A 24,752-nucleotide genomic window follows, 5' to 3' on the forward strand; every position below is an offset into this window, starting at 1 on the left:
CAGCTCCTTCTTTTGAAACAGCCATATTCTAGAGGAGATATCCTCTTCAGAGAGCTCGCCTTCCTCCTGAGAGCTCCCAGGTGAGCCCTGTCCTGATTCCTCCGCTGGCCAAGACTTTTCTCTGGATTATCCCTGTGGCCCAAGAGGATGTGGGGTAGGGAGCTCAAAGTCCTCCCTTGGTCATGTGGGCTGCATTGCTTTAGGGAGATCACTACCCCCTGGGCACTCAGACAGAGCATGTTCTCAGGCTTCCACATAGCAGAATATGCCTGGTGCATAAACATTATGAATTCAGGGGAAAAGTCCCCTGCCAGGGACCCCATTTCATCCACTGCCCTCCCTCAAAAGGGGGCAAGCTCTTTTTGGAGGTGCCTCTACAGCTAGGCCCAACCTGACACCATCCCTGGAGGATAATCTTGTTCCCGGGAGAGGGGGGGGGGTGCTTTGCTTACCCCAAGACTGCTGTTCTGGTTCAAGCAATGAGTGTTTTCCTCTGTTCCTCCCTATGAGAAGAAGAAATACTGCCTTCCCCAAGACATGTGGCTCAGCTCACCCTCACAGACTGGGCACAATAAGTTCGCTACACTAGGGACCTGCTTGGTCCTTCAAGCAATGCATCTTATACCTTGATGCATTGCCAGGGGCCCCCCTCCAGAATGCTGTGGTAAGCTGCTTCATAAACATGAGGCACCTAAGCTCTTTAATTTTTTTCCCAGCTGCGGTGCTGATGCTGCTAAAACAAAGTTTGCCATGGCCTGCGGTGCTGTTGCTGCCACTGCGATCACAAACTCCACCCTCCCTTTACAATCTGGATCTAGACTGTCGGAGTGCACACCGCGCAGCTTGTTCTTCCCTTCCTCCAGTGATTATAAGACATTACGCACCACCTCTGGGGGCCTCGGTAACTTCCGTCTTCTATCTCCTTTGGTATTTTTTTTCTCATCCTCTTTGTGCCGAGAAAGAGTACAGGGAAGGAGAGAGCAAGGAAGAGTGGTTCTGCAGCCCTGCCAGTAAGGAATGAAGACATTTTCTCATATCCCCTTTTTCTCTTTTTAAACAGGGCCTCACTCTTCAAGTTCCTGGCAAGTGCTAAGGGACCTCTTCCCAAGGGAATCCCCAGGACCCTCATGGTACTGGGATTGTCTTCCAAGGGCATAATCAGGTGTTAGCCTGGGAAAGAGCTCACACTAGGAAAATGGGGCGTTGACCCAGGAGCAATGAAAGCTCAACTAGACCGGGGCCACACCTAGGTTCTCGGAGCATACCTCCTCACATGTCCACATTTGCTGTAGACCGAAACTATTGAGATTGAGCCAGGTATGACCACACCTTTCTTATAGCTGTTTCCATTAGCTGTGGAAGGGAAAATCCTACACATGATGACTGGTCTAGCAGGAGGAAATGGAATATTATTTTATTTTGTTTGTTGTGGGGTTTTTTTGGGTTTTTTTTACAAAATAAGATCTGTTTTTTAATACTGCTGAAATAGTTTTCTACAGTTTTCATGAATTGATTTATCAATTTAATTTAATTTCCACATTTATATTCCACGTTACATGAAGAAAAACTTGGAACAATGCGGATCAAACCTCTATCACTTCAATATAGATAAATATCTGCAAACCAATAAATATAGCCTAAAATAAACAATGTATACACATAACAAAAAAAATACAAGGCAAAAAATAGATACAACTCAAAATACATACATACAACATGAATCATTATAAAATATTACAATAATCTGTCACTTCCACCATTCATCACCCTACTCCCTCAAGAATAACTATCCAAACCCAATTCCCCAAAATTATTCCTTCTAGAAACCAGCCCAAGAACCTCACCAGCCCAAACAAGCTGCTCAGTCACCATTCAAACACTGGCCATAAAGCCAGGTTTTCAAGGTCTTAGAAAACAGCAAATAATCTTCAACATCCTTAATCTTAGGGGACAGTTGATTCCACAACAAAGGGGCCATGCCAGTGGGTGAACTAGTTTGTGTTTCCTGAATTTCATAATTGGAAAGAGCAACCAGCTGCTTCTCTTGCATAGAACATAGAGGCCTGACTAGAACACACAACTCTACCTTTCTTGCCAAATAAGGAGGGCCTACTAGTTTCAGACATTTAGGAAACGTAGCTTAACCAAGAGCCAGTGAAGGGCTACAAGCAATAGCATCCACCTTCTCTTCCCTGCTAAAATCCTTGCAGAAGACTTGTGAACCATCTGAAGCTTACCAATCAGTTTCAGTGGTAGCCCACATAAGGGAATAGTAGTCAAGATGGCTAAGCCCAACTGCTTGCACAATCACTATAAGATCAGAAGAGAGCAACCAAAAGGCTTTCTTTGTCTCAGCAGATGCATTTTTGCCAGAGCCTAACAAGCCCTATCTTAATGTCAATACTGAATCTAATATTATGCCCAGACTTTTAAGCTCTGTCACAAGTTCATACTGGGTTATCTGCTACAACAAAGGCAAGTAGCTCTCCAGTCGTGATTCTGTCCCAAGTCATAATGCCTCAGTTTTTGCCTTATTCCATTTCAATCTGTAAAGAGTAGACCAGTTTTGCCCTGCCTTCATACATCTTCCAAAAAGCATTAAGGTATCATTGGAAGACTGCCTCTGGGGGATCAAGATCTGGATGTCATCAGCATAAATGTATAACTTCACCCCCAAGAACGTAATCATTTTCAGGCAGCAAAAGTACACATTAAGCACATTAAAATACTGAAGATTTATTTCTAACCAGGTAGTGACTGTGAAAAACGTAAGAATCTAGGAAAAACCCCCAGCCTATGGCTTGAAGGCTGACATCTACTAAATACTACAATTATTTATCTTGCACGGTATGCCATCTCACTGTAGGCATTACTCGACACAGCTTTCAGGATTTAGCAACAAACACCTAACACACTAATTTGTTTTACTTACTTTTATCTGCTGAGGGCAGTCATTGGAACAAAGGCCGCTTAGAACTATAAAAAAAAAAAAAGAAATATAAATAGTTAAAATAATCATTATTTAGCAAATTAGCAAAGTACATACGTTCTCTATTTGACATCTCTGAATATATTTTGTTGATAAACATCCATTCTGCGTGCTAACAAGGGACATTTCAACAACTGTAAAGAAGCCTCATCCATCCCAAATACTGATGGTTAGCCACCATGTTTTACAGCAGTTCCATCAAACACAAGATCTATTCTAGCTGGGGCATAAGATGTGGATCGTTTTATATTTATTAGTGAAATTTAGCACACTACTTGCTAGTGGGTTAAAAATGATTTTTGGGATCTTACTGATTGAGATGTATGTTACAGCTGTTATTACTGCATTTTAACAATGCGGTTAGGCATGTCAACTGTTTTTTTTTTAATTCTTTATCAATTTTTTCATAATTACAAAAACTGAATTTTGCAAATCAGAAAAACACGGAGAGATATTCAAATGTTTAACTATGAATCAAAAACATACATATAACATTCCACAAAAAGAAACTCTCCTAATACACCAAAAAACAACATAGTATAATATAGGATGATCCAGTAAATTGTAGAGAGACATATCACAACATTATTATTTTAAACAAAAAGGCTTCGGCACGACTTCCAGCTACTTAATAATTCATTATCTATGGAAGAGGAAGTGGCATCCATGTCTTCATTGTTATTTTATATACATTTTAGTAGTAGTTGTGCTTTTATATATTTTATAACTTTCTTATGGATTTTATGGTGTTTCTAACTTGTCTGCTGCTATTGAATTTCATCTGTTTCTCACTTTGAACTATGATAGGAAAAGTAATCTGTAAACGCACACAATCCAGTGAGTGAAAACTAATGATTAATGTATATTTATTGCTAAGAAAGTCATAGCTAATCCATGAAAGAATGATTAATGTACTGGTGGATGTTATGCTTGACCTCCCCTTTCACAATTAAATTCTAGATCAGAAGTTTTCAACCTTATTTGAGTTAAGGCACCTTCAGGGGGCGTCTTTCATGGGGAATCTCACCGGAAGATGGAAGGGGGGGGGGGGTCCCTCTTAGAAAGACGAGTCCCTGTACCTCAAAAGTGGAAAGTAAACTGAATGAATATAAAAGCTATCTGCTGTACAAACTCTACTTCTTCTATCATTGCCTTTCATCTTCATCTCACATCCTTTCGCCTCCCCTCTCGGCCTCTAACCTCCATTTCTTTTACTCCTTTTTCCCCACTTCACTGTGTCTTACTCTTCTTCATATCTCTTGCTTTTCTCCTCTCTCCCCTCTAGCTCTCAGCTACAAATTCTGTCTCTGATTCTCAGCCTGCCCCACCATCCCCTATCTGTTTCCCCTTCTCGATCCTGCTACTACTTAACATTTCTATAGCGCTCCATGACATATGCGGCGCTGTACAAACAACACCCAAAGAAGACAGCTCCCATTCTAATCCATTCCCTCACTATCCTGTCCCCGGAGCTCCCTCCCCCCTGGCTGCCCAATCCCCTCTGCAAATAAAAGCCCACATGGTCCACTGCCCCCCCCCCCGGAAACCCACCCTCAATGGGTCTTAGTGTCAAACTGACCCAGAATGCCAGGGGGGAGAAGCTCTGCTGGCTTCAGAACCTGTCTCAGATCTGGAGGGAGGGGCTTTAGAGTGAGGAGGGAAAGGGGAACATTTGGAAGGGTTTGGTGAAGCAGGGAGGGGGGATGGAGTGGGGACTTCATGCCCTAACAAACAGAGAATGTTTTGTTAAACAATTGAAGGGGATGAAAATGGGCTTCTGGGTAGGGTGGGGTGGTGGTAGTGGCAGCAGGAAAGGGGGAATTGTGTTTTCATTGGGCAGGGAGATCAGGGGGGGAGGATGGGGGGCAGGGGGATTGGGCGACCAGGGAGGGATTCAGGGGCGGGGAAGCTATAGCGCAGCCTTCCTTTTTAAGTTTTCTCATTTAGCTGACTAACTTTAGGACTGTTTTCCAGTGGATAAAGTAACTCTGCCAGAGAATTCCCCAATTTATTTGGCTAACATTTACCTGGGAAAAACAGCCAGATAAATCTGCCCTCCCTGCCGTGGGATATTCAAATCCTGTAGTTTGCCTGGCTAATCCCAGTCCTTAGTTTTTCAGTTTTTATTTTACTTTACATCCCCCTGTTAAATGTAAACCAGCATTATGTGATTCTTATCTTGAATGCCGGTATAGAAAAACACTAAATCAATCAATCAATCCATCTTAGCTGAACAAGCCTTCTGAATATGACCCCCACTGCTCTAGATAAAAGTGCCCTCTGTCATCTCTATTGCACTAATAATATTTTTCCCTACTTCGATGCAGGACAGCTTTTGTAGGAGCAGTTCATTCTCTCCCTTATGCTGATCGTAGTTCTTCCTTCCAGTTCTCCTTAAACTGAGCTCTGCCTTTAACACAGCAGACCATTTCACTCCATTAGAGCTAGCTGGGGTCTCGGGCTTCTTTCTGTCTCGGTTCGTTTGCTCATACACTTTAACAATGTTTTTTTGTAGAAAGCTCTCTTCCACACAAAGACCCTCCTCCTCCTTGATCCATTACCCTTCTTTATCTACCTTCTGCCCCTTGGACAAGGCCATTTCATCCTTCTCTCTGCTGCTATTATTATTCTTATGACACTGAGCTATACCTATATTTTTAAAATTAATTTAGTATTCTATATTTAATAACTATCTGAGAAAGTGAATGCATGGCTTTTATTTCTTTTACCTGAATACTTATTGCCATTGTACAGCACTGTGTATGTCTAGTAGTGCTATAAAAATGACAAGTAGTATTATTACTATTCAATTTTCTGTACCTATATGGACTAGATTTAAATTTCGTGCAAAAAGCTTGCAGATCAGTTTGCTTGCACAGTTTTCAAATAGCACATTTCTTTTGTCCAGGGACTTAATTTCCTGTAATTCCTGCAAGCTAAAAATTCTACAGAAAAAAACTGTGCAAGGAAAATCTTCCACAAAGAGCACTATGAAACGTCTGCATGATTCTTCCATTTATCACGTTACAGTATATAAATGCAACATTTTTTTTCTTTACATACTTCTCCCATGGATTTTTCTCTTTCTGCAATTTGAGGACATAAACAATTTTTGCCCAAGGATTTAATTTCCAAACACACACGGCAATACAAAGAGAAGAAAACCACAGAGTAGGTGCCCCTTGTACTAACATATGACCCAGAGATACACTAAGAAAAATCACAAAAGACCCTCAGTTATTACACCTGGCAGATGAAATCACTGAAAGAAATATTCCCTCCAGTTTTAGCTTTCTGATAACCACCTAATCTGAAGCAAAAACTAGCAAGAGGCAGGCTTCAAACAAACTTAAAAAGAAAAAATGGGATCCCTTGTGGGTGGCTGTAGGTACCTCTGATAGGTGTTGGTAAAACCCCCTTGGCAAGAAACCACTCTGGAAGCTTTGCCAACATCTATCAGAGGAACCTACAGCCACCCCCAAGGGATCCCATTCGTGTTCCTCCAGTGATGTAGCAGGCATTATTCAATGCAGAAAACACGAAGAGAGATTCTACAGCAAAGACACAAGATGACATTCCTAAGAGTAAGGCAACACCTACCAGAGGAACCTACAGCCACCCCCACGATCGTGTTTCGGACCACACCGGGTCCTGCTTCAGGGCAACCGGCTCATCAAAAAGAATTCTTCATTCCCATCAGCACAGAACTTCAGTTCTACTGCAGTAACCAGCTCTATCACGGTTCTCTCCAAATTGTTTTTTAAGCAGTCAACCGCAGGACCCGGTGTGGTCCGAAACACGATCATGTCGGGACATTCTTTGCAATGGATTTTGCTGTTGAATAATTCAGATGAGTATTTTTCCACATTATTTTCATCCTTGATGGGTTTATGAGTCTCTAAGAACAGAGTTGATGAGTCTCGAAAAACAGAGCGTTTGTACTATTATACTTCGGCTTCTTTCAGTCCATTGATGCACTGCTTTAGCATTTTATTAATAATGACTTCGGTTGGGTCTAAAAAATGATGAAACTAAAAATTGATATTTGATTAATAAAGTAACTGGACCATTTCACCCAAGTATGAGTTTGAATGATTGACAAACTCATCGAGTTAGAGGTCCTACAAGAAAAGCTTTGGAGATTGTTCATAAGGTTCACGATTTGTATTGAATATAAAATTGTACCAGTTACCTTTGATTTTGATGTGTGTAACCTATACTTAAGACATGATTCACTAAGGCTTTTTCTTCCATCTGGGTGTATGGGAAAAAAAACAGTCAATTAGGCTACTGGTGCTAAATAGCTTTTCAATATAACTGGATACAATTTAGCCATACTGATTTGACCTTGCTGTTGTGACCGCCGGTCGCAGCGAACCACGACCGGGGGGCCGGTCATTCACCTCCACTACGTCAGGGCCGTCGTCGGCAGGCTGCCTCCGAGGCAGCGTTGCTGCCTTCCAAGATGGCCGCGGCGTCTTAGACACGGCTAAGCCACGCCCCCCGAAGATCTCTTAGGCCCACGCGGGTGGCAAGTGCTCGGCCTTAAAGGAACCTTAAAGGTTCCTTTAAGGCCGGGCCTCAGACCTTGCCTCGGCTTCGTGGCTCCAGTGTTTTGTTCTGGTTCCTGGTTGCTTCTGCGTTTGATCCTTGGACTGGCTGTCATTCCTGTTTGGCTCCTGACTTCTGGATTGGCTGCGGACTCTCTTTGTTTCTCGACTCCTGGACTGGCTGCGGATTCTTCTGGCTCTTGACCCCTGGACTGGCTGCAGATTCTTCTGGCTTTCGACCCCTGGACTGGTTGCGGGGTATTCTGGCTCCTTGATCCTTGGACTGCCTGCGGAGTGTGTTGGTTCTGGTTCTCTGGACTGACTTCTGATACTTCTTCAGTTCCCACGACCTGCTGGAGGCGCCAGCTTCAGTTTCACGACCCACCGGAGGTGCTCATCTCTATTCTCTCGACCTGCTGGAGGCGCCAGCTATTTTGACTAAACGACCTGCAGGAGGCGCCTGCATCCAGATCTTCTTCTAGTACCTCCAGTGACATTCGTGATTGGCCTCACCCACCGACGAGGGGTCTACATTCCTCACCGGACCAAGGGTCCACCTCTCAAGTCATAACACTTGCAAAACACAGCAGTTTTCTATCCTCTTTTAAAAAGAACAAAACAGGTATTTGAAATATGTTTGTACTGATACTAGATTTGATGTATCTTAACCATCAAACATTCGAAGCAGATGAAGAATAAATGTATAACATGCTGACAATATTTTATGGCATAAAAACAGAGCAGTGATTTGCATAGCAAAATTAGGATGGGGATTTCAAGGAGGTCAAACAGTACACTTTAATCATTACAGGGCACATAATATGAACCAAGGACAGCTGGTAGTTTAGTACAACCAGAACTTTAAAATGGTCAGTGCTTGCCCTGGATAAATGTTGACTGCTGCCATTAGTTCAGCCAGTAACTATGAAGCCTGTCTTTTCCTGTAAATACACAGATATAAAGTCAGTATCACAGCAGCTTGGGGACAAATGCTGGCGGAAAGAAACTTCTGACCATGGGAAAAATATTCCTCATTCATTTATTTCTTCTCTGCCCTTTAATATCTCTACAACATCTGTCCCTGAGAGCAGGTTATTCTTGTGCCAAGTCTTAAAGCTGCTTCAAGCATGTACAATACATTGTGATTAAATGAAGATACTCCACAACCCTAGTGTTAAATCTGTGCATCTCTCTAAGAAAATGCCACACAATTACTCTTTTTAAAGTAATTAGTAAGTCCCCAATCCAAGAAGTTAGAAATCCAAATGTATCTGTACCAAGGGAAAAGAAGAAAGGATGTTTTCCATCGGGTTATATCATTAGTTAATCCAAATATTTGACTAGTTTAACTTTACGTTTTGCTATGAAAAAAGCACATGGGGCCTAGGTACTAAGCTGCATTAAAATCCACCACTGAAGTACATTAATGTGTCAATTTTAAAGCAGGTATTAGTGGCCAGATTAATGCCCTATGTAACTAAAGGGCAAGAAGACTTGAGGGCACAGGGTATTAATTACAGGTTTCATCACTGCTGGTAACACAGATGGATCATCAGCATTGGTAACACTAGCCCAATGAAGGCTGTGACTCCTCCCCTGATTACAAATAAAGGGGGTCGCCATGCTCCTAAGTAACCTTTCCCAATGCAAACGAACCATGTTTCCGTGGCACAAAATAATCAACCACAGCACAAATAAAGGGGTCCCTGTGGCCTGAAGTAACCACTCATGTCAGAGTACCAATGACACCATGGCCCAAATGAGGCTCATGAAGCCCTTGTAAGATCAGCTGGCGCCATGTTGAATGTTGGAGCCACAGGGGCAGAAGGGAGTCACACTCAGCCCGGCACTCATTGTCATTTGGACGCCTTTGATTGGTTAGATAAGGGGGAATCAGTCAAGGTGGCTCCTTCATTTGTATTTAGCAGGATGGGGGAAGGTGTATAAGTTGTTACTTCGGGCACAGAGGCCCATTCATTTATACTTGGGGGAAAGGAATAAAGAGGCCCCTTAATTTGAACTTGGGTGGGTGAGTGTGCGTGGGCCAAAGTGGACCTTTATTTTTGACTTGGGGTGGGGTACCTTGGGCTGCGTTAGACTCTTGAAATAGGACCGGTGAAGGAGGGGGACTGCCATTTGTGTTAAATGTACAGGAAACATAAAAACCTATCTATACCTCAAAAGTTATAGTTATGATTTTGCAGTTTCAGTTGGTTAGTGCAACTTATGCTACTCCATACAATTCGTGCTAAATCATATTATTTATCAGCTAATTAACTGAATCTGCACGGCTAATTTGAATTTTTTGCACTAGGCACAATTTAATGTTAGCTAGTGCAAACTAGTACTGCACATTAAACACTTACATTAATACATTTTTAGACCATATAGTGGGGAAATACTAAGTTACAGGTATTTTACGTACATTTCTTGTATATTGAAAATTTGCTGATAATCATTTTTATATATTACTGATTGTATAGATATTAACATCATAAATGACAGCAGATAAAGACCAAAATGGCTCAACTAGTTGGTCTATTTGATTTTCATGTACTTTGGTAGATGTTGGGGATTTATATTCATTTTTAATGAATGCAAAAAATGCACAAATGAGACCATTTTCAATTTCAATTGAATGAACAAAAAATATCTGAAAATTTTCAGGTATTTTCATATTCACTGCATTAAAAAAAACCCAAAAAAGGGACCTCCAACAGTACCTGGCTTCGGCATTAGGCCCTGCAGCAAGGCCTAGGCCTGGAAGGGGTTTGGCTCTGAGGCTTGACCATAGCCTGGAGCCCAGACCTGGCCCCGAGGCCTGGTGCCAAAGCCAGGGCCCAGCCCTGTTCTAAGCACTAGGGCCTATCCCTGAGGCCCAGTCAAGTTACTGCAGTCTGGCCCAAAGGCCTAGTCCCATTGCAAAAGCCTGGCCTGGAGCCTGGCCCTGAGGGTGGTCTTGTCACCGTGGCCAGAGGACAGTCCAACCATGGCCAGCAGAAACCCTTTTCTTTTTTTTTTTCAGAGGTTCGGTGTTTTTGTTTGTTTTGGGAATTTGTTTTGTAGTAAAATTTTTAGTTTGGTTTGGCAAATGCCTTGAGTTTTGAGAAAGATGGGATAGAAAGTTTTTTAAATCAATCAAACAATATATAAATATTAAACAAACCAAATCTAGACAACCCTCTTTTTTCCTACAAATTCTGTATCTCCACATCGTTTAACTCCCCACTCTTTTCCTACCAGTCCATATCTTTCAAAGCAGCCCAAGATCTATTACAGTTATAGCCTCCACAATCTCTGCTAGTAGGCCCATTCCTGTATCAAAATCCAGCGTCTCCATGCTCATTAAAGTTTGGCTTTATCCATGGTCCTTCCATGTAGGTACCCCACTCTCCCTGGAGGCCCAAATCAATTACACCACTGTTTAACATTGTAATCCTGCCCCAGGCAGGTTACTTGAATGCCTTCTAGGAAGGACAAGGCATTGCCAATTTTGCTTTTGTGCTATAACATCTTCTCAATTATCTCCAATGCCTTCTTGAAAGCACAGTGTTGTTGAGGGTGTACCCGCTGCTCTGTGCAAGTCATCCAGTGCTTCATTCTCATCATCTTCTCACCAGGGATACTATGTGAATTTCTCATGCTTTTCTGAATTGCGCTGCCGTTTTAGTGTCTACAACTTTCTCTGGGAGAGTAATGTTCACATCTCCTGTTTTTGTTTTTTTTTTAATTCCATTGCTATTTTAGTCTCCACAACATTCTTTGAGAGAGCATTCCAAGTATCCATCACCCTTTCCTTGAAAAACTATTTTCTTATGTTGCTCCTCAGCCTACTCTATCAGAGCTTCATTTCAAGATTTCTAGAATTATAACTTCTTTTCCATTGAAAAATGATTGTTTCTTGTGCATTAATAGATTTCAGATATTTAACTGTCAAAATCATGTCTCCCCTGTCTCTCCTCTCTTCTAGCGTATACATATTTCGATCCTTAATCTTCACCTCATGTGGCTTTTGGTACAAATGTCCCACCATTTTGACTCTCTTTCTGTGGATGGTCTTAAGCATACCTATATCCTTTCTGAGATATGGCCTCTAAAACTGAATACAGCATTCTAAGTGAAGCCTCACTAATGATCTTTATAAATACATAATTACCTGCTTTTTCCTGTTGGTTGTACATAGCCCTGTGCACCCTAGCATCCCTCTGGCTCTGACCATCGCTTTATCTCACTGTTTTGCTACCTTGAAATCATCAGATACTATCACTTCAAGGTCTCTCTCTTGGTCTGTATATATCAGGTTCTCACTTCTCATTGTGTACAACTCCATTTACCACTAAACTCTGTCCATCACCCAACTAGTTTCTAATCTGGGACCGACTTTCAGGCTAATCAGTTTATTAATGAGCTTCCTATATAACAGTATCAAAAGCTTTGCTGAAATCCACATCCATTGTATGCCCTTGATGTAATTCTCTATACACTCAAAGAAATCTATCAGAAATGTCTGACGTAATCTCACATTGGTAAAACCATGCTGCCTTGCATCTTGCAACCGCTGGATTATAGATACCTCACTATTTCCTTCAGTAGACTTTCTATTAATTTTTCCACTAATGAGGTCAGGTTAACTGACCTGTAATTTCCAACTTCTTCTCTGTTACCATTTTTATGAAGGAGGACAACATCTGCGCTTCTACATTTCCGAGGGACTGATACTATCTCCAATGACTGGCTGAGCAGACCTGCCAGAACATCGCATCCAGCCCCACAGCTTTGTCCACCTTCAGTTTTTCTAGCTCCACACAAACACTCTCCTCTGTAAATGTTGTGTTATCTACTCCTCACCCACATGAATCTTCAGTGAATATCGAATAGGAGAATTTGTTGCCAGAGGATATGGTTAGTGCAGTTAGTGTAGCTGTGTTTAAAAAAGGACTGGATAAGTTCTTGGAGGAGAAGTTCATTACCTACTATTAATTAAGTTGACTTAGAGAATAGCCACTGCTATTACTAGCAACGGTAATATTATAATTTGTGAGGTTAGGTTGGACTCTTGGACAGTGAGTCAATAATTGATGGATTTTTTCAGCAGTGGACTGAGCTGCTGGGGACATCACTGAGAGCTTCAGTGGAAGTGGCGGTGATGGGGAACGTCCATATACCACTTCAAATGGTGTTGATCCAGTTGATTTTGCTGGATGAGAATGAATGGCGAATTCAGCCCATGGTAACAGTTCAGCCCAGTTATTCTGATGGCAACTCACATAGGCCCGAATGAACTGTTTCAGGGTCCTATTCATCCATTCTGTTTGGCCATTAGATTGAGGATAGTAGGCAGACGTATAATCTAGAAAGATGTCAAAGAGTTTGCACAGGGCCTTCCAGAATCTTGCCATGAACTGTGATCCTCGATACGAGACTATGTGCTTCAGTAGGCCGTGGAGGCGAAAGATATGGACTATGAAGAGCTTCGCAAATTCCGAGGCTGAGGGTAAGCCAGGTAGTGCCACGAAGTGGGCCATCTTGCTGAAGCGGTCGACTGTGACCCAGATGGTATTCATACCTCCAGAAAGGGGTAGATCAACTACAAAATCAGTAGCGATATGCGTCCAGGTCTGTTACGGAGCTATAAGCGGTTGCAGAAATCCCCAAGGTTGGCCAGAAGTAGGTTTGTGCTTGGCACAGTTGGTACATGATGCCACATAGGAGAGAGGGTCCTCCTTGATAGTTGGCCACCAATAATACTTCTGTAGCTTTAGCAGGGTACGGCGTTGACCAGAATGGCCTGCCAGCTTGGAATCGTGCGCCCAATGGAGCACTTTCTTTCTGAGATGCTTTGGCACAATGGTTTTACCAGCGGGCACAGAATGAGTAGCCACTAAGACGACTTTCTTTGGGTCGATTACGTGCTGTGGCTCTTCCGGAATATCCTCCGAGAGAAAGGAGCATGAAAGGGCATCAGCTCTGGTATTCTTGTGTCCTGGGCGATATTTGAGCACGAAGTCAAAGCAGTTGAAAAATAAGGACCATCTAGCTTGTCTATGGTTAAGATGTTGCGCATGGTGGAGATACTCTAGATTCTCATTGCCGTAAACATGGTAATTTGATGTTGAGCGCCTTCGAGCCAAGGCCGCCATTCCTCGAATGCCAACTTAACAGCCAGGAGCTCTTTGTCACTGATCCATTAATTCTTCTCTGCCGGAGAGAAACATTGTGAGAAGAAAGAGCAGGGACGTAAGAACTTGGAATCTCCAGTCTGGCTCAGAACAGCTCCCACACCGACGTCAGAGGTGTCAACCTCTACAATGAATGGCTTGTTGGGGTCCGGATGACGTAGGCATGGTTCCGTGGAAAAGGCAGTCTTTAAATTTTCGAATGTGGAAATTTAGAAGCATTTAGAAGCACTGGCTCATTTCCAGGTCATGGCAGTCAAGGGCACAGTTAAAGAAAAGTAGTTCTTTATGAAGCTCTATAATAGTTGGTGAACCCCAAAAATTGTCTCAGTGCCTTCAGGCTGGGACCAATTCTTGATACTTTCTAATTTTTGGGGATCCATCTGGAAGGCATCTTTAGACACAATGTAGCCAAGAAAAGGCACAGAGTCTATGGAATTCGCACTTGGATAGTTTGGCGTAGAGTTGGTGTTCTCGGAGTCTTAGTAAAACTTGCTTGACGTCTTCTAGATGAGTAGACAGATTCTGAGAAAATATCAAAATGTCATCTAGGTACACCATGAAACTCTTGTACAACAAATCCTGCAGAATGTCATTCATCATGTTCTGGAACACAGCGGGTGTGTTGCTCAGGCCGAAGGGCATTACTAAGTACTCAAAATGACCGTCTCGAGTGTTGAAAGCCGTTTTCCACTCGTCACCACTGCGAATCCGGACTAAGTTGTAGGCCCCCTTCAGATCAAGTTTTGAAAATATCTTGGCCCCTTGAAGCCGGTCAAACAGCTCTGAGATTAGAGGCAGGGGGTATTGTTTTTTAATCGTAATCTCGTTCAGACCTCGATAGTCGATACAAGGACGTAAGGTTCCGTCCTTCTTCCCCACAAAGAAGAATCCTGCGCCGGCTGGCGACTTTGAAGGTCTAGTGAAACCTTTCTGTAAATTCTCCTCAATGTTCTCGGACATAGCCTTGTTCTCTATTGCAGAGAGAGGATAGACACGTCCTTTAGGAGGTTCAGTATTAGGTTTCAGCCAAATGGCACAGTCGTAAGATCTGTGTGGAGGGAGGATGTCAGCAGCTTCTTTGGAAAACACATCACTGAATGATGCGTACTGAGGCGGCAGTCCTGCCATCACTGGAATTGTAGGCATGCAGGGAACAGGAGAGACTTCCTTGAGGCATCTGCCATGACAACCTGGGCCCCAGCGGGAGAGTTCCAAGGAGGACCAGTCGAATTGAGGCTGATGTATCTGCAACCAGGGTAACCCCAGAACAATAGGGTGCATGGCCTTCTCTAACACAAAGAAGGGGATTGTCTCCGTATGGAGGGCTCCGGTGCAAAGAGTCACTGGTTCGGTACGACAAGTCACATCACTGGGCAAAGGCTCTCCATGGATGAAAGACAATAGTAGTGGAGCTTCTAAAGTAACGAGGGGAATCCTCAAATGTTCCACTAGGCGTCGAAATATAAGGTTGCCTCCTGCCCCCGAATCCACAAGGGAAAGAGTTTGGATTGTAGACGGTCCGCAAGTCAGGGAGACTGGTAGAGAGAGTGGAGGAGAAGGCGTGGTAAGGCCTAAGAACAGTCCTCCTGCAGGACTTAGCCCCGTCCGTTTTCCGGACGAATAGGGCATGTTGGGACATCGTGACCAGCTTGTCCACAGTACATACATAGGCCATGCCTCTTCCGAAGTCTTCTCACTTTTGAAGTCAAATGACTACGACAGAGTTGCATCGGTTTTTCTCCACTGGCAACAGGTACTGCTGGGACCACCCGAAGTGCAAGATTAGCACGAGTCTCTTTCTGAACCAGTCCTTTAGTAGGCTTGAGCTCCTTCACCTTATCACGAAGCTGGTGGTCAATTCTAGTAGCCAAAGCCACTAGCTCATCTAGCGAGTCAGGTGTCTCATGAGCGGAAAGCTCGTCCTTCAAGCAGGTATTCAGACCTCTGAAGAAGAGAGCTTTCAGGCATCTAGATTCCCAGCATAATTCTGTAGCAAGAGACCTTGCTTCAGGTCCACCAGGTCAGAACCAGCAACAGTCACTCGGAGCAGATTCATCAAACCACCAGCTCTACAACCCCACCAAGAGATCACATAACACCTCCAGCAATGGTCCATACTATCTCAATATCGTTAGCTATTATAACAACAATGTTAAGAAACTAAACAGCGTATGTTATTCAATGTTATAATGTTATTAATTGTTAAAGCATCACACAGATACAGTTTTTACAATGTTACCATGTTTGTTACAATGTTACAATGTAAAGATAATATGACCACCGTCACATTATCAAAAAAGTTATCTTGTAAACCGATATGATACCCACGGGTGAATTTCGGTATATAAAAGCAAATAAATAAAAATAAATAATTCTATAAATCCTTCAATATCCTGCAGGATTGGATCCTTACATTCTTTCTACTATTTGGGATCCTGCCTGGTTTTTGTGACCTGGATTGGCCACTGTTGGAAACAGGATGCTGGGCTTGATGGATCCTCAGTCTGACCCAGTATGGTAGTTCTTACATTCTTATATAGAGGAGGGGTAGTAGATCCCTAATATATAGTGCTTTTTGCAGTGAAACAGGAAGTACTTTACAAAGAACACATGGTAGCAGCTTTTGCAAAGCCATGAGATGAAGTGGCAAGGCAGAGAGATGATCCAGAAGACAAATCACACCAGAGTTTGATGGGCAGGAGGAGAATATGGGGAATAAGGGCTTGGCAGGCTGGGGAGGTGGGGGGAGGGGAGATCAGAGTGCTCAGGTCAGGCTGGCAGGCAGTTTGGGAGGGATAAGAATGGTTGGGTTTATCTGAGCATGGGGATGAGTATATGGAATTTAGGGAGGGGGAAGTGATGGGGGTGAGGCTAGGGAAGGGAGGAGATACATTTTTCCAGTGAATGTTCACTGAGTGATAAATCATAATTCTTATTTTTTAAAGAACAAAGCAAATCATATAGAAATAAATAAGGAATTCCTTGCATCAAAAAGCTTATATACACACACACACAAAAAATGTCGAGAGAACAATTACAAAAAAAGTCTAGTCATAACAAAAACAAATTTTATTCATAGACTTCATTTTTGTGTTTTAAAGTGCACTGAAAATCCAAATGCACTGACAACTATTTACGTTACTACTGAGCGGCTGGCTGTTGCCCGGTAATACCTTATAATTTTGGCTAAAAAGGATTTACAAGAAAATTAGTGGCCGATAGTTCAAGGTTTCACATGTCCCAGGCTAGCTGTTATTGGGGCTCCAACTTTCATTGCTGTGAATCCTCTTTCTTCAGATAGTGATAATAGATTGCGGGGCCCAATAGAGTTCTTAGCATTGTTTAATTGCCAATATACTTTAATCTGGATAGCACATGAATGCTCAACACAATATGTAATAAAGGATGGTGAACTGCACTATTATTCAATAAAAAATATCCTTTCAAATATATCTAGAAGTCAGAGTTCTAGTAGCCATATATGTTTTGAAGAAAACCGAAATCCCCATCAGCTGTGATGTTGTAGCACAAGAACTTTCTAGACCACATAGGTAACTTCTTCAGACCATGTGGTCTTAAAAGTTCAAGTACTACAACATATTTGGATGTCTTGTGTTGGTCCCGTAAGAGTCCACTGTAAATGTATAAAATGTTTACCATGTTTTCTAATTTATAATATTTAAGTATTTTTTGCTGCCTTTCCAGTATAAAAATTATGGACTGTCTGAGGCAGGTACTGAATCAGTTCATTACTGTAGTGTGGGTAGACTCTTTCCTGCGGGGGAATCTAGATGGCTGGGTGTTCATAGGCAGGGTAGAAAGTGACAGGGTATGGATAGTCCTCATTGGGGATTCTGGTAGTATTAAGTTCTATGGCATTTACTGCGTATTACATTTTATTTTTTTATTATTCTTTAAAAATGTGATTCTGCTGCCTATACTTTCGCACTTAACTATCAGCTTGGTGGGTATCAACTAAACATAGCTAATACAGAGGGAGGAAAGAGGGAAAACTAGTCAGACTGGTAAATCAGATGAAGTGCAAACAAACTGTGGCATTTCCATTTGTTTCTTTGCTCGTGTTAAAAACTTGCTTTTGCCAATTCAATTTTAAAATCATGCATCTACAAAATTTGAATGTGTACTATAACCAGCAAGAAAAGCTAATAGGGAACTTTCTTCATGCTTAGATTTTCCAAAATGCTACAATCTGTAGCATTAGGGGATTTTGCTGGAGCAAACTGCAAAGATTGGCTACACTAAAGTTAATGGAATCACAGTGGGTTTATGGGACTGCTGGTCATTTGGAATAGGTTCTACTGTATGTAACACAAGACAACTGTTTTTTCACTATGCACAGAAATCACCCTGCACAGCTGGAGCTTTCTGCATAGGATGGGCTATTGTGATGAGCCATTAGCATACCATCTACCAGGGGGAAAAAACTGTTTCGACAAATATAAATAAAATGAGTATCAAATATTTTGTATAAAACTAGAAAATGTAGTTTTCAAAGCAGATTAACAAGAGTAGTGATACAAACTACACCTTCAGTTTTATCTTCACAATAATTATGCTGCTCATTAACCTATTGCAAATGGTATGCACAATGAATAAACATTTCACTCTAAATTTATAAGAGAAATTATTATAGTATAAATGTAAAGATTAGTTAGATTTATGGTTGTGGAAAATATTTTTGACACTACCCCAATCTGTGGCTTGTTTTTGTTTTCTTACTTGTTGAAAAAACATTTTTTATGTGATCTATCGTTTACATTTTGACATAGTATAATTACAGTGCTGCTCCTCCAATACGAAAACAAGGGGGCTGATGTAATAAGACCTGTGGCAAAACAGGCGCTCGTCATGTGCATGGGTTTTCATCATCGGGCGCGGCAGAACCTGCAGCTTCCACGGGATGTAAAAAAAAAAAATATATGCAATTGACTTGCACGCAGAAATCCGCACATGTACCGAAAAATGTGCATATCTAAGCATGGTACAGGGCCTATGTAATAAGCAGCCGCATCCACGCTCAAAACCCGCGTCGATAATCTACACATAAAAGCAAGTGAGCGAGCAAATGAGTCTCCCTATTAAGAGAAAGTATGATCCTGGAAAGTATTTTGAATATTTCAATTAACTGTGCCGCAGAAAACATGGCAAATATTTTCATGGGTGATTATTCAGAACAATCTTGCCGCTCTTCTGGCCATGTATCTGTCTGCCCAGGGAAGCACCTAATGTACCCTTGCCATCTGGGTGCTCAACTAGGCATTTAGTCGCATATGTGCACGATCGAGCACCCAGAAAGGAGCCTAGCTACCAATGCTGATCAGGCGCGACCAAGTAAGCACCTAGCCCGGCGCTCGAGTGGCAATGGTAACTAGGCGCCTTTCTGGGCGCCCGACGGCATACATTAGTGACCCAGTAAAGCGCCTAACATTTCTGGGTGCCTAGCTACTGTTGCCGCTCGGGTGCCGAGCTAGGCCCTTACTTGGTCGCGAATCTATACATGCCGATGGCCAGAAAAGAGCCTAGCTAAGCTGGCCACTCGGACGCCGAGATGAGCGCGCAGCTAGGTGGTTTTCAGGATGCTCAGATGCCAACATACCCCCCCCCCCCCCCAAATCGGTGCTGACACTTAACGCGTGCCCTGACCATGGCGGTAACAAACCCGCACTAGCGCAGCTCCCTGCATTGCCTACAATTAGCTAATCGCCTCCTTTGCATGCCGTTAGCATGCATTCGCACAGGAAAAACCGTGGGTCAATGAGCACGTTCATATGCGCTTTTTTCTCATGTTCAGATCCCTTATTACATCCCTGTATATGGATCTGCATGGGAAAACGCACATACAGGCACGCACAAACCCGCGGTAGCTTCAGCGTACCTTATTACATCGGCCTCAAGGAGAGATAAATATTTAGCACAACTTAGCCAGACAAGTTTCGACTTATCCGGCTAAGTGGCAGTGGCTGAAAATCTTGCCTGGGATCAGCAGCTGCCATTTAGCCGGATGACTACTTATCTGTCTAGATAAGTTAGCAGGCTGTGATGGGTGGGGCATGGGCGTGACTGGGAGGAGTCATATTAACTGGATAACTTATTTGGCTAACTGATATTTAGAGTTAGGACCATAGACATATCCTACAGTTTGATAGATAGACTTATCCAGCTAGCTTTTAGACAGTTTGCTATATTCAGTGATGCAGCCGATGTTACGCTGGTGGTGGACCCTTGGCCCAAGGGTCCCCACCGTCGGGAGGCGGAGCTGACTAGGAGACGGAGGCCGACTGGAGCTTCGCCAGTATCAACCCTTGTTCCCCGCAGGTTGAGCCCTTGGCTGCTGGGGCTGGCTGGTCTTAAGCGGGCCTCCATGTAACGACTCCCAGTAGATGAAATGCAAGGGCTGCCGAGGACCAGCAGAGGTATCAGGGGACAGGCGTAGGTCCAGACGAGACAGGGATCCAGAGACCCAGGCGCCAAAAGAAACAAGGCAGAGGCAGGTGGTGCCCAGGTAAAAGAAGCCGAAGCCTAAGAAGCCAAGTCCAGGGACATATCGAAGACGTAATCAAAGGCAGGCTGGTGTCAGGGCAGGCGGCTGAGCAATCAAGGTACAGAGTCCAACGGAGCAAGGATCAAAGCTAGAGGGTCAGTCCAGAGCATGGTCCAACATAGCAGGGGTCAAAGCCAGAGGGTCATCCTGAGCGTGTTCCAACGTAGCAAGGGTCAAAGCCAGAGGGTCAATCCTGAGCGTGGTCCAGTGTAGCAAGGATCAAAGCCAAAGGTCAGTCCAGCGAGACAAGGAAGGGACCAAGGTACAGGTAAGGAACAGGAACCAGGAATGGGGTCAGAATCAGGAACGGAGTCAGGATTAGGAACCAGGAACGATGGGCAACCAGCACACGAACAAACATGGAGACCTGTTGCCAAGGCGAGCTCTGAATGTCAGAGCTCGCCTAAAATAGTCCCAGGCCAATGATGTCACTGGAAAGGGCCGGCAGCCCTAGTGTGCTGCAGGCCCTTTAAATAAACTAGAGAGGTGTGTGCCTGGGGGGCCGGATGCGAGGAGCAGATGACGGCGGTGTCTCTGCCATGTTTCAAGGCCTGCTGGCGGCAAGCAGGGCGCAGAGAGGAGGGCAGCACTGGAGGCACTCCCTCTGCATCGCCGGGGACTGCCCCCGGCAAGGCCGGGTAAGGAAGGCTGGTTGTGGGCTCTGCGGCCGGCCGACACAACATCCGAACCACAGAATATCCAGGATAAGTTAGCCAAATAATGTTTATCTGGCTAGCTAGCTCTTTCGCATAGCGCCTGAATAAGGAACTTGAAAAATTCAACATATACTATGGAAAACACCATTTATGGTAAACAATAGATTATGTATTTTGTGGCGCAATACTGCTTGTCCTACTGAACTGCCTGTGGAGGCCAAAGCATCTAAGCGGTAGTGGGTATACATGCATAAACATCTTTGAGATCTAGAGAGCACATCCAATCATCTTGCTGAATAAATGGAAGGGTCATATTCAGAGAAGTCATTTCAAATTTTTCCTGGGAGAGACCCTGATTGAGATTCTGGAAATCTAGGATAGGCCAGAGACCTTCAGTCTTCTTTGGAATTAAGAAGTATTGGGAGTAAAAGCCCTGACTGTGAAGGGAGGAAGGCATTTCATGAATTGCATTTTGCAGCAAGAGCTGCTGTACCTTATGTTGCAGAAATGGAAGGTCGATAAGAACACAAGAAATGCCATACTGGGTCAGACCAAGGGTCTATCAAGCCCAGCATCCTGTTTCAACAGAGGCCAAACCAGGCCACGAGAACCTGAAAAGTACCCAAACACTAAGAAGATCCCATGCTATTGATGCCAGTAATAGCAGAGGCCATTCCCTAAGTCAACTTGATTAATGGTTTAATGGTTTATTAAGTTTTATATACAGATACATCGGACAAGCCTTCACATCGGTTTACACAAGATAAAACAGGGTCAGAAATACAATATTCATAAAATAGTAACAGCTAAAAACTACATAAAGTAAAGGAATAAATAGTAGTTAATGGACGACTTCTCCAAGAACTTATCCAAACCTTTTTCAAACCCAGCTACACTAACTGCACTAACCACTTCCTCTGGCAACAAATTCCAGAGCTTAATTGTACATTGAGTGAAAAAGAATTTTCTCCGATTTGTCTTAAATGTGCTGCTTGCTAACTTCATGGAGTGCCCCCTAGTCTTTCTATTATCCGAAAGTGTAAATAACTGATTCACATCTCGTTCAAGACCTCTCATGATTTTAAAGACCTCTATCATATCTCCCCTCAGCCGTCTCTTCTCCAAGCTGAACAGCCCTAACCCTCTTCAGCCTTTCCTCATAGGGGAGCTGTTCCATCCCCTTTATCATTTTGGTCTCCCTTCTCTGTACCTTCTCCATCTTTTTTGAGATGTGGCGACCAGAACTGTACACAGTATTCAAGGTGCTGTCTCACCATGGAGTGATACAGAGGCATTATGACATTTTCTGTTTTGTTAACCATTCCCTTCTTAATAATTCCTAACAATCTGTTTGCTTTTTTGACTGCTGCAGCTCACTGAGCTGTCGATTTCAAAGTATTATCCACTATGATGCTTAGATCTTTTTCCTGGGTGGTAGCTCCTAATATGGATCCTAACATCGTGTAACTACAGCATTCCCTAAATGCAACAACTTGTACTTGTCCACATTCAATTTCATCTGCAATTTGGATGCCCAATCTTCCAGTCTCGCAAGGATTGGAATGGGAGCGTAAGCATCTTGTAGATCCAGAGAACAAAGCCAATCTCCTGTTTGAATAAGTGGAAGCATGGTACCTAGAGAAACCGTCCTGAACTTTTCTTTCTTCAGAAATTTGTTGAGATTTCTGAGGTCTAGGATGGGACGTAGGCCTCTGGTTTTCTTTGGAATGAAGAAATAACGGGAGTTGAATCCTCTGCCCTGCTGAGACCGGGGCACCGGCTCTACGGTTCTGGCTCTCAGAAAGGTGGATAATTCTGCTTGTAGATGAATTATGTGATTTTCGCTTAGTGGAAGAGGTTTTGGAGGAGAATCTCTTGGAATTGAGACAAAATTGAGTTGGTAACCTCGAGATATTATTGAGAGTACCCATTGGTCTGTTATCTGTCCCCAATGGTTGTAAAAGGAGGAAACTCGGCCTCCTATTGGTAGATCCGGTTGTGGGTTGAGGAGATGGCTTTGGTCTCCGGTGATGGCCTCAAAACCCTGCAGCCGGTACCGTATGCGGTGGAGGTTGAGGCCTAGCAGCTCTAGGTTGTCTGGGCAGAGATCTTTGCTGTGGACGAGAAGATCTGCCCCTTGATGCTGGAAGGTAATAACGCCTCTGCCTGTAGAAAAGCCTTCAAGATTCCTTCCTTGGAGGACGGCGAGATGATGGTGCAGCAGAATCTTGCGGAACAAGGTTTCTGTATGTTCTTTTAACTGGGCCACAGCATCCTGCACTTTTGAGCCAAAGAGGTTGTCCTCTACACATGTCAAATCAACCAGTTTTTCCTGGACCTCAGGCCTGAGGTCCAAGGCCTTCAACCATGCCCAGTGACGTGCACTTATTCCTGAGGCCGCTTCTCTGGAAGCAGTTTCAAAATTGTCGTAAGCGGCTTGGACTTCGTGTTTTCCAGCTTCAAGCCCTTTGTGTATTATGGCTTGAGCTGCTTCTTGATACTGCTGTGGTAAAGAATTTGAAAGATCTTGCATCTGTTTCCACAGATTCCTCTGGTATTGCATCATACATAGCTGATATGATGCAATCCTTGAATTGAGCATGGCTCCTGATAGACTTTCCTGCCCAAGGAGTCCAGGAATCTGTGATCCTTCCCAGGAGGAGTGGAGGAATGAGGTCTTATTCTCTTAGACTTCTTTTGTGCAGACTCCACAACAACTGATTGATGTGGCAGTTGTGATTTTTGGTATCTGGGGACATTTTGAACCAAATAAGTGGTGTCCACTCTCTTGTTTATGGATGGTATGGAGCATGGATGCTCCCAGAGTCTGTGCTGTAATTCTAACAGAACTTCGTGGGCAGGGATGGCTAAAACTTCTTTTGGAGGTTCCGGCATTGGGCCGGGCATCGGCAATGGTAGAGGCATCAGTATCGACAGCAGCTTCGGTGTCGGTGCAGGAGCCTGTGTGTTTGTGAGAAACAAACACACAGGCTCCTGCTCCGCGAGGCCAACAGCAGCACAGAAAAACGAAGACTGAAGGGAGACCCCTGTGGCAGAGAATATCATGGCATGCTGGGCATGCTCGGTGGGCTCAGAGTCAAAAGTTTCTAGAAACTTTGACAGAAAGCTTTCCGCAATAGGGCTCCATCAATGATGTCACCCATATGTGAGGACTAGCATCCTGCTTGTCCTGGGATAACCTGAGGAATGGTCTTGAGTCTAGAAGCTATGATTTACTACAAAAAAATGCAGAATCATGCATTTGGGATGCAAACACCCTAGGGAGCAGTACAGCATAGGGGCTGAAATTCTGTGAGTTAAACAAGAGCAGAATTTGGGGGTGATCATATCTGATGATCGTACGATGGCCAAACAGATACAGCAACAGTAGAAGCCAGAAGGTTGCTTGGATGCATAGGGAGAGGAATAGCTAGCAGGAAAAAGGAGGAGATAATGCCTTTGCATAAGTCTTTGGGAGAGCTTATTTGGAATACTGCATCCATATTTGGAGTCTGCACCTTCAAAAGGATGTAAACCAAATAGAGTTGGTCCAGATGGCAGCTACTAAATGGTCAGTGATCTTCATAGTAAAGCACCTGGGGACAGACAAAAATCTAAACATGACTACTCTGAAAGAAAGGGGGGGGGGAAGGGGGGACATGAGAGACATTTAAATACGCCCAAGGAATAAATGCACAGAAGGTGAGCCTCTTTCAATGGAAAGGACGGTATGGAAAGAGGGTGAAAGATGGTAAATCAGGAGTAATCTAAGATAGTAATATAGTAGAGGTTGGCAAAAAGACTCAAATGGTCCAT

General features: G+C 43.4%; 1 protein-coding gene across 1 annotated transcript in view; it reads right to left on the reverse strand.

Annotated features, from left to right (window-relative positions):
- Positions 1-24,752, reverse strand: part of ITFG1 (integrin alpha FG-GAP repeat containing 1) — a 526,073-nt gene that overhangs the window by 152,695 nt on the left and 348,626 nt on the right. The window contains exon 13 of the mRNA XM_029608474.1: positions 2,933-2,976. Coding sequence (XP_029464334.1) covers positions 2,933-2,976 — 44 coding nt within the window. The remainder of the gene's footprint in view (positions 1-2,932; positions 2,977-24,752) is intronic.

The sequence above is a fragment of the Rhinatrema bivittatum genome, chromosome 7, assembly GCF_901001135.1.
Source record: "Rhinatrema bivittatum chromosome 7, aRhiBiv1.1, whole genome shotgun sequence".
NCBI classification, from domain to species: Eukaryota; Metazoa; Chordata; class Amphibia; order Gymnophiona; family Rhinatrematidae; genus Rhinatrema; species Rhinatrema bivittatum.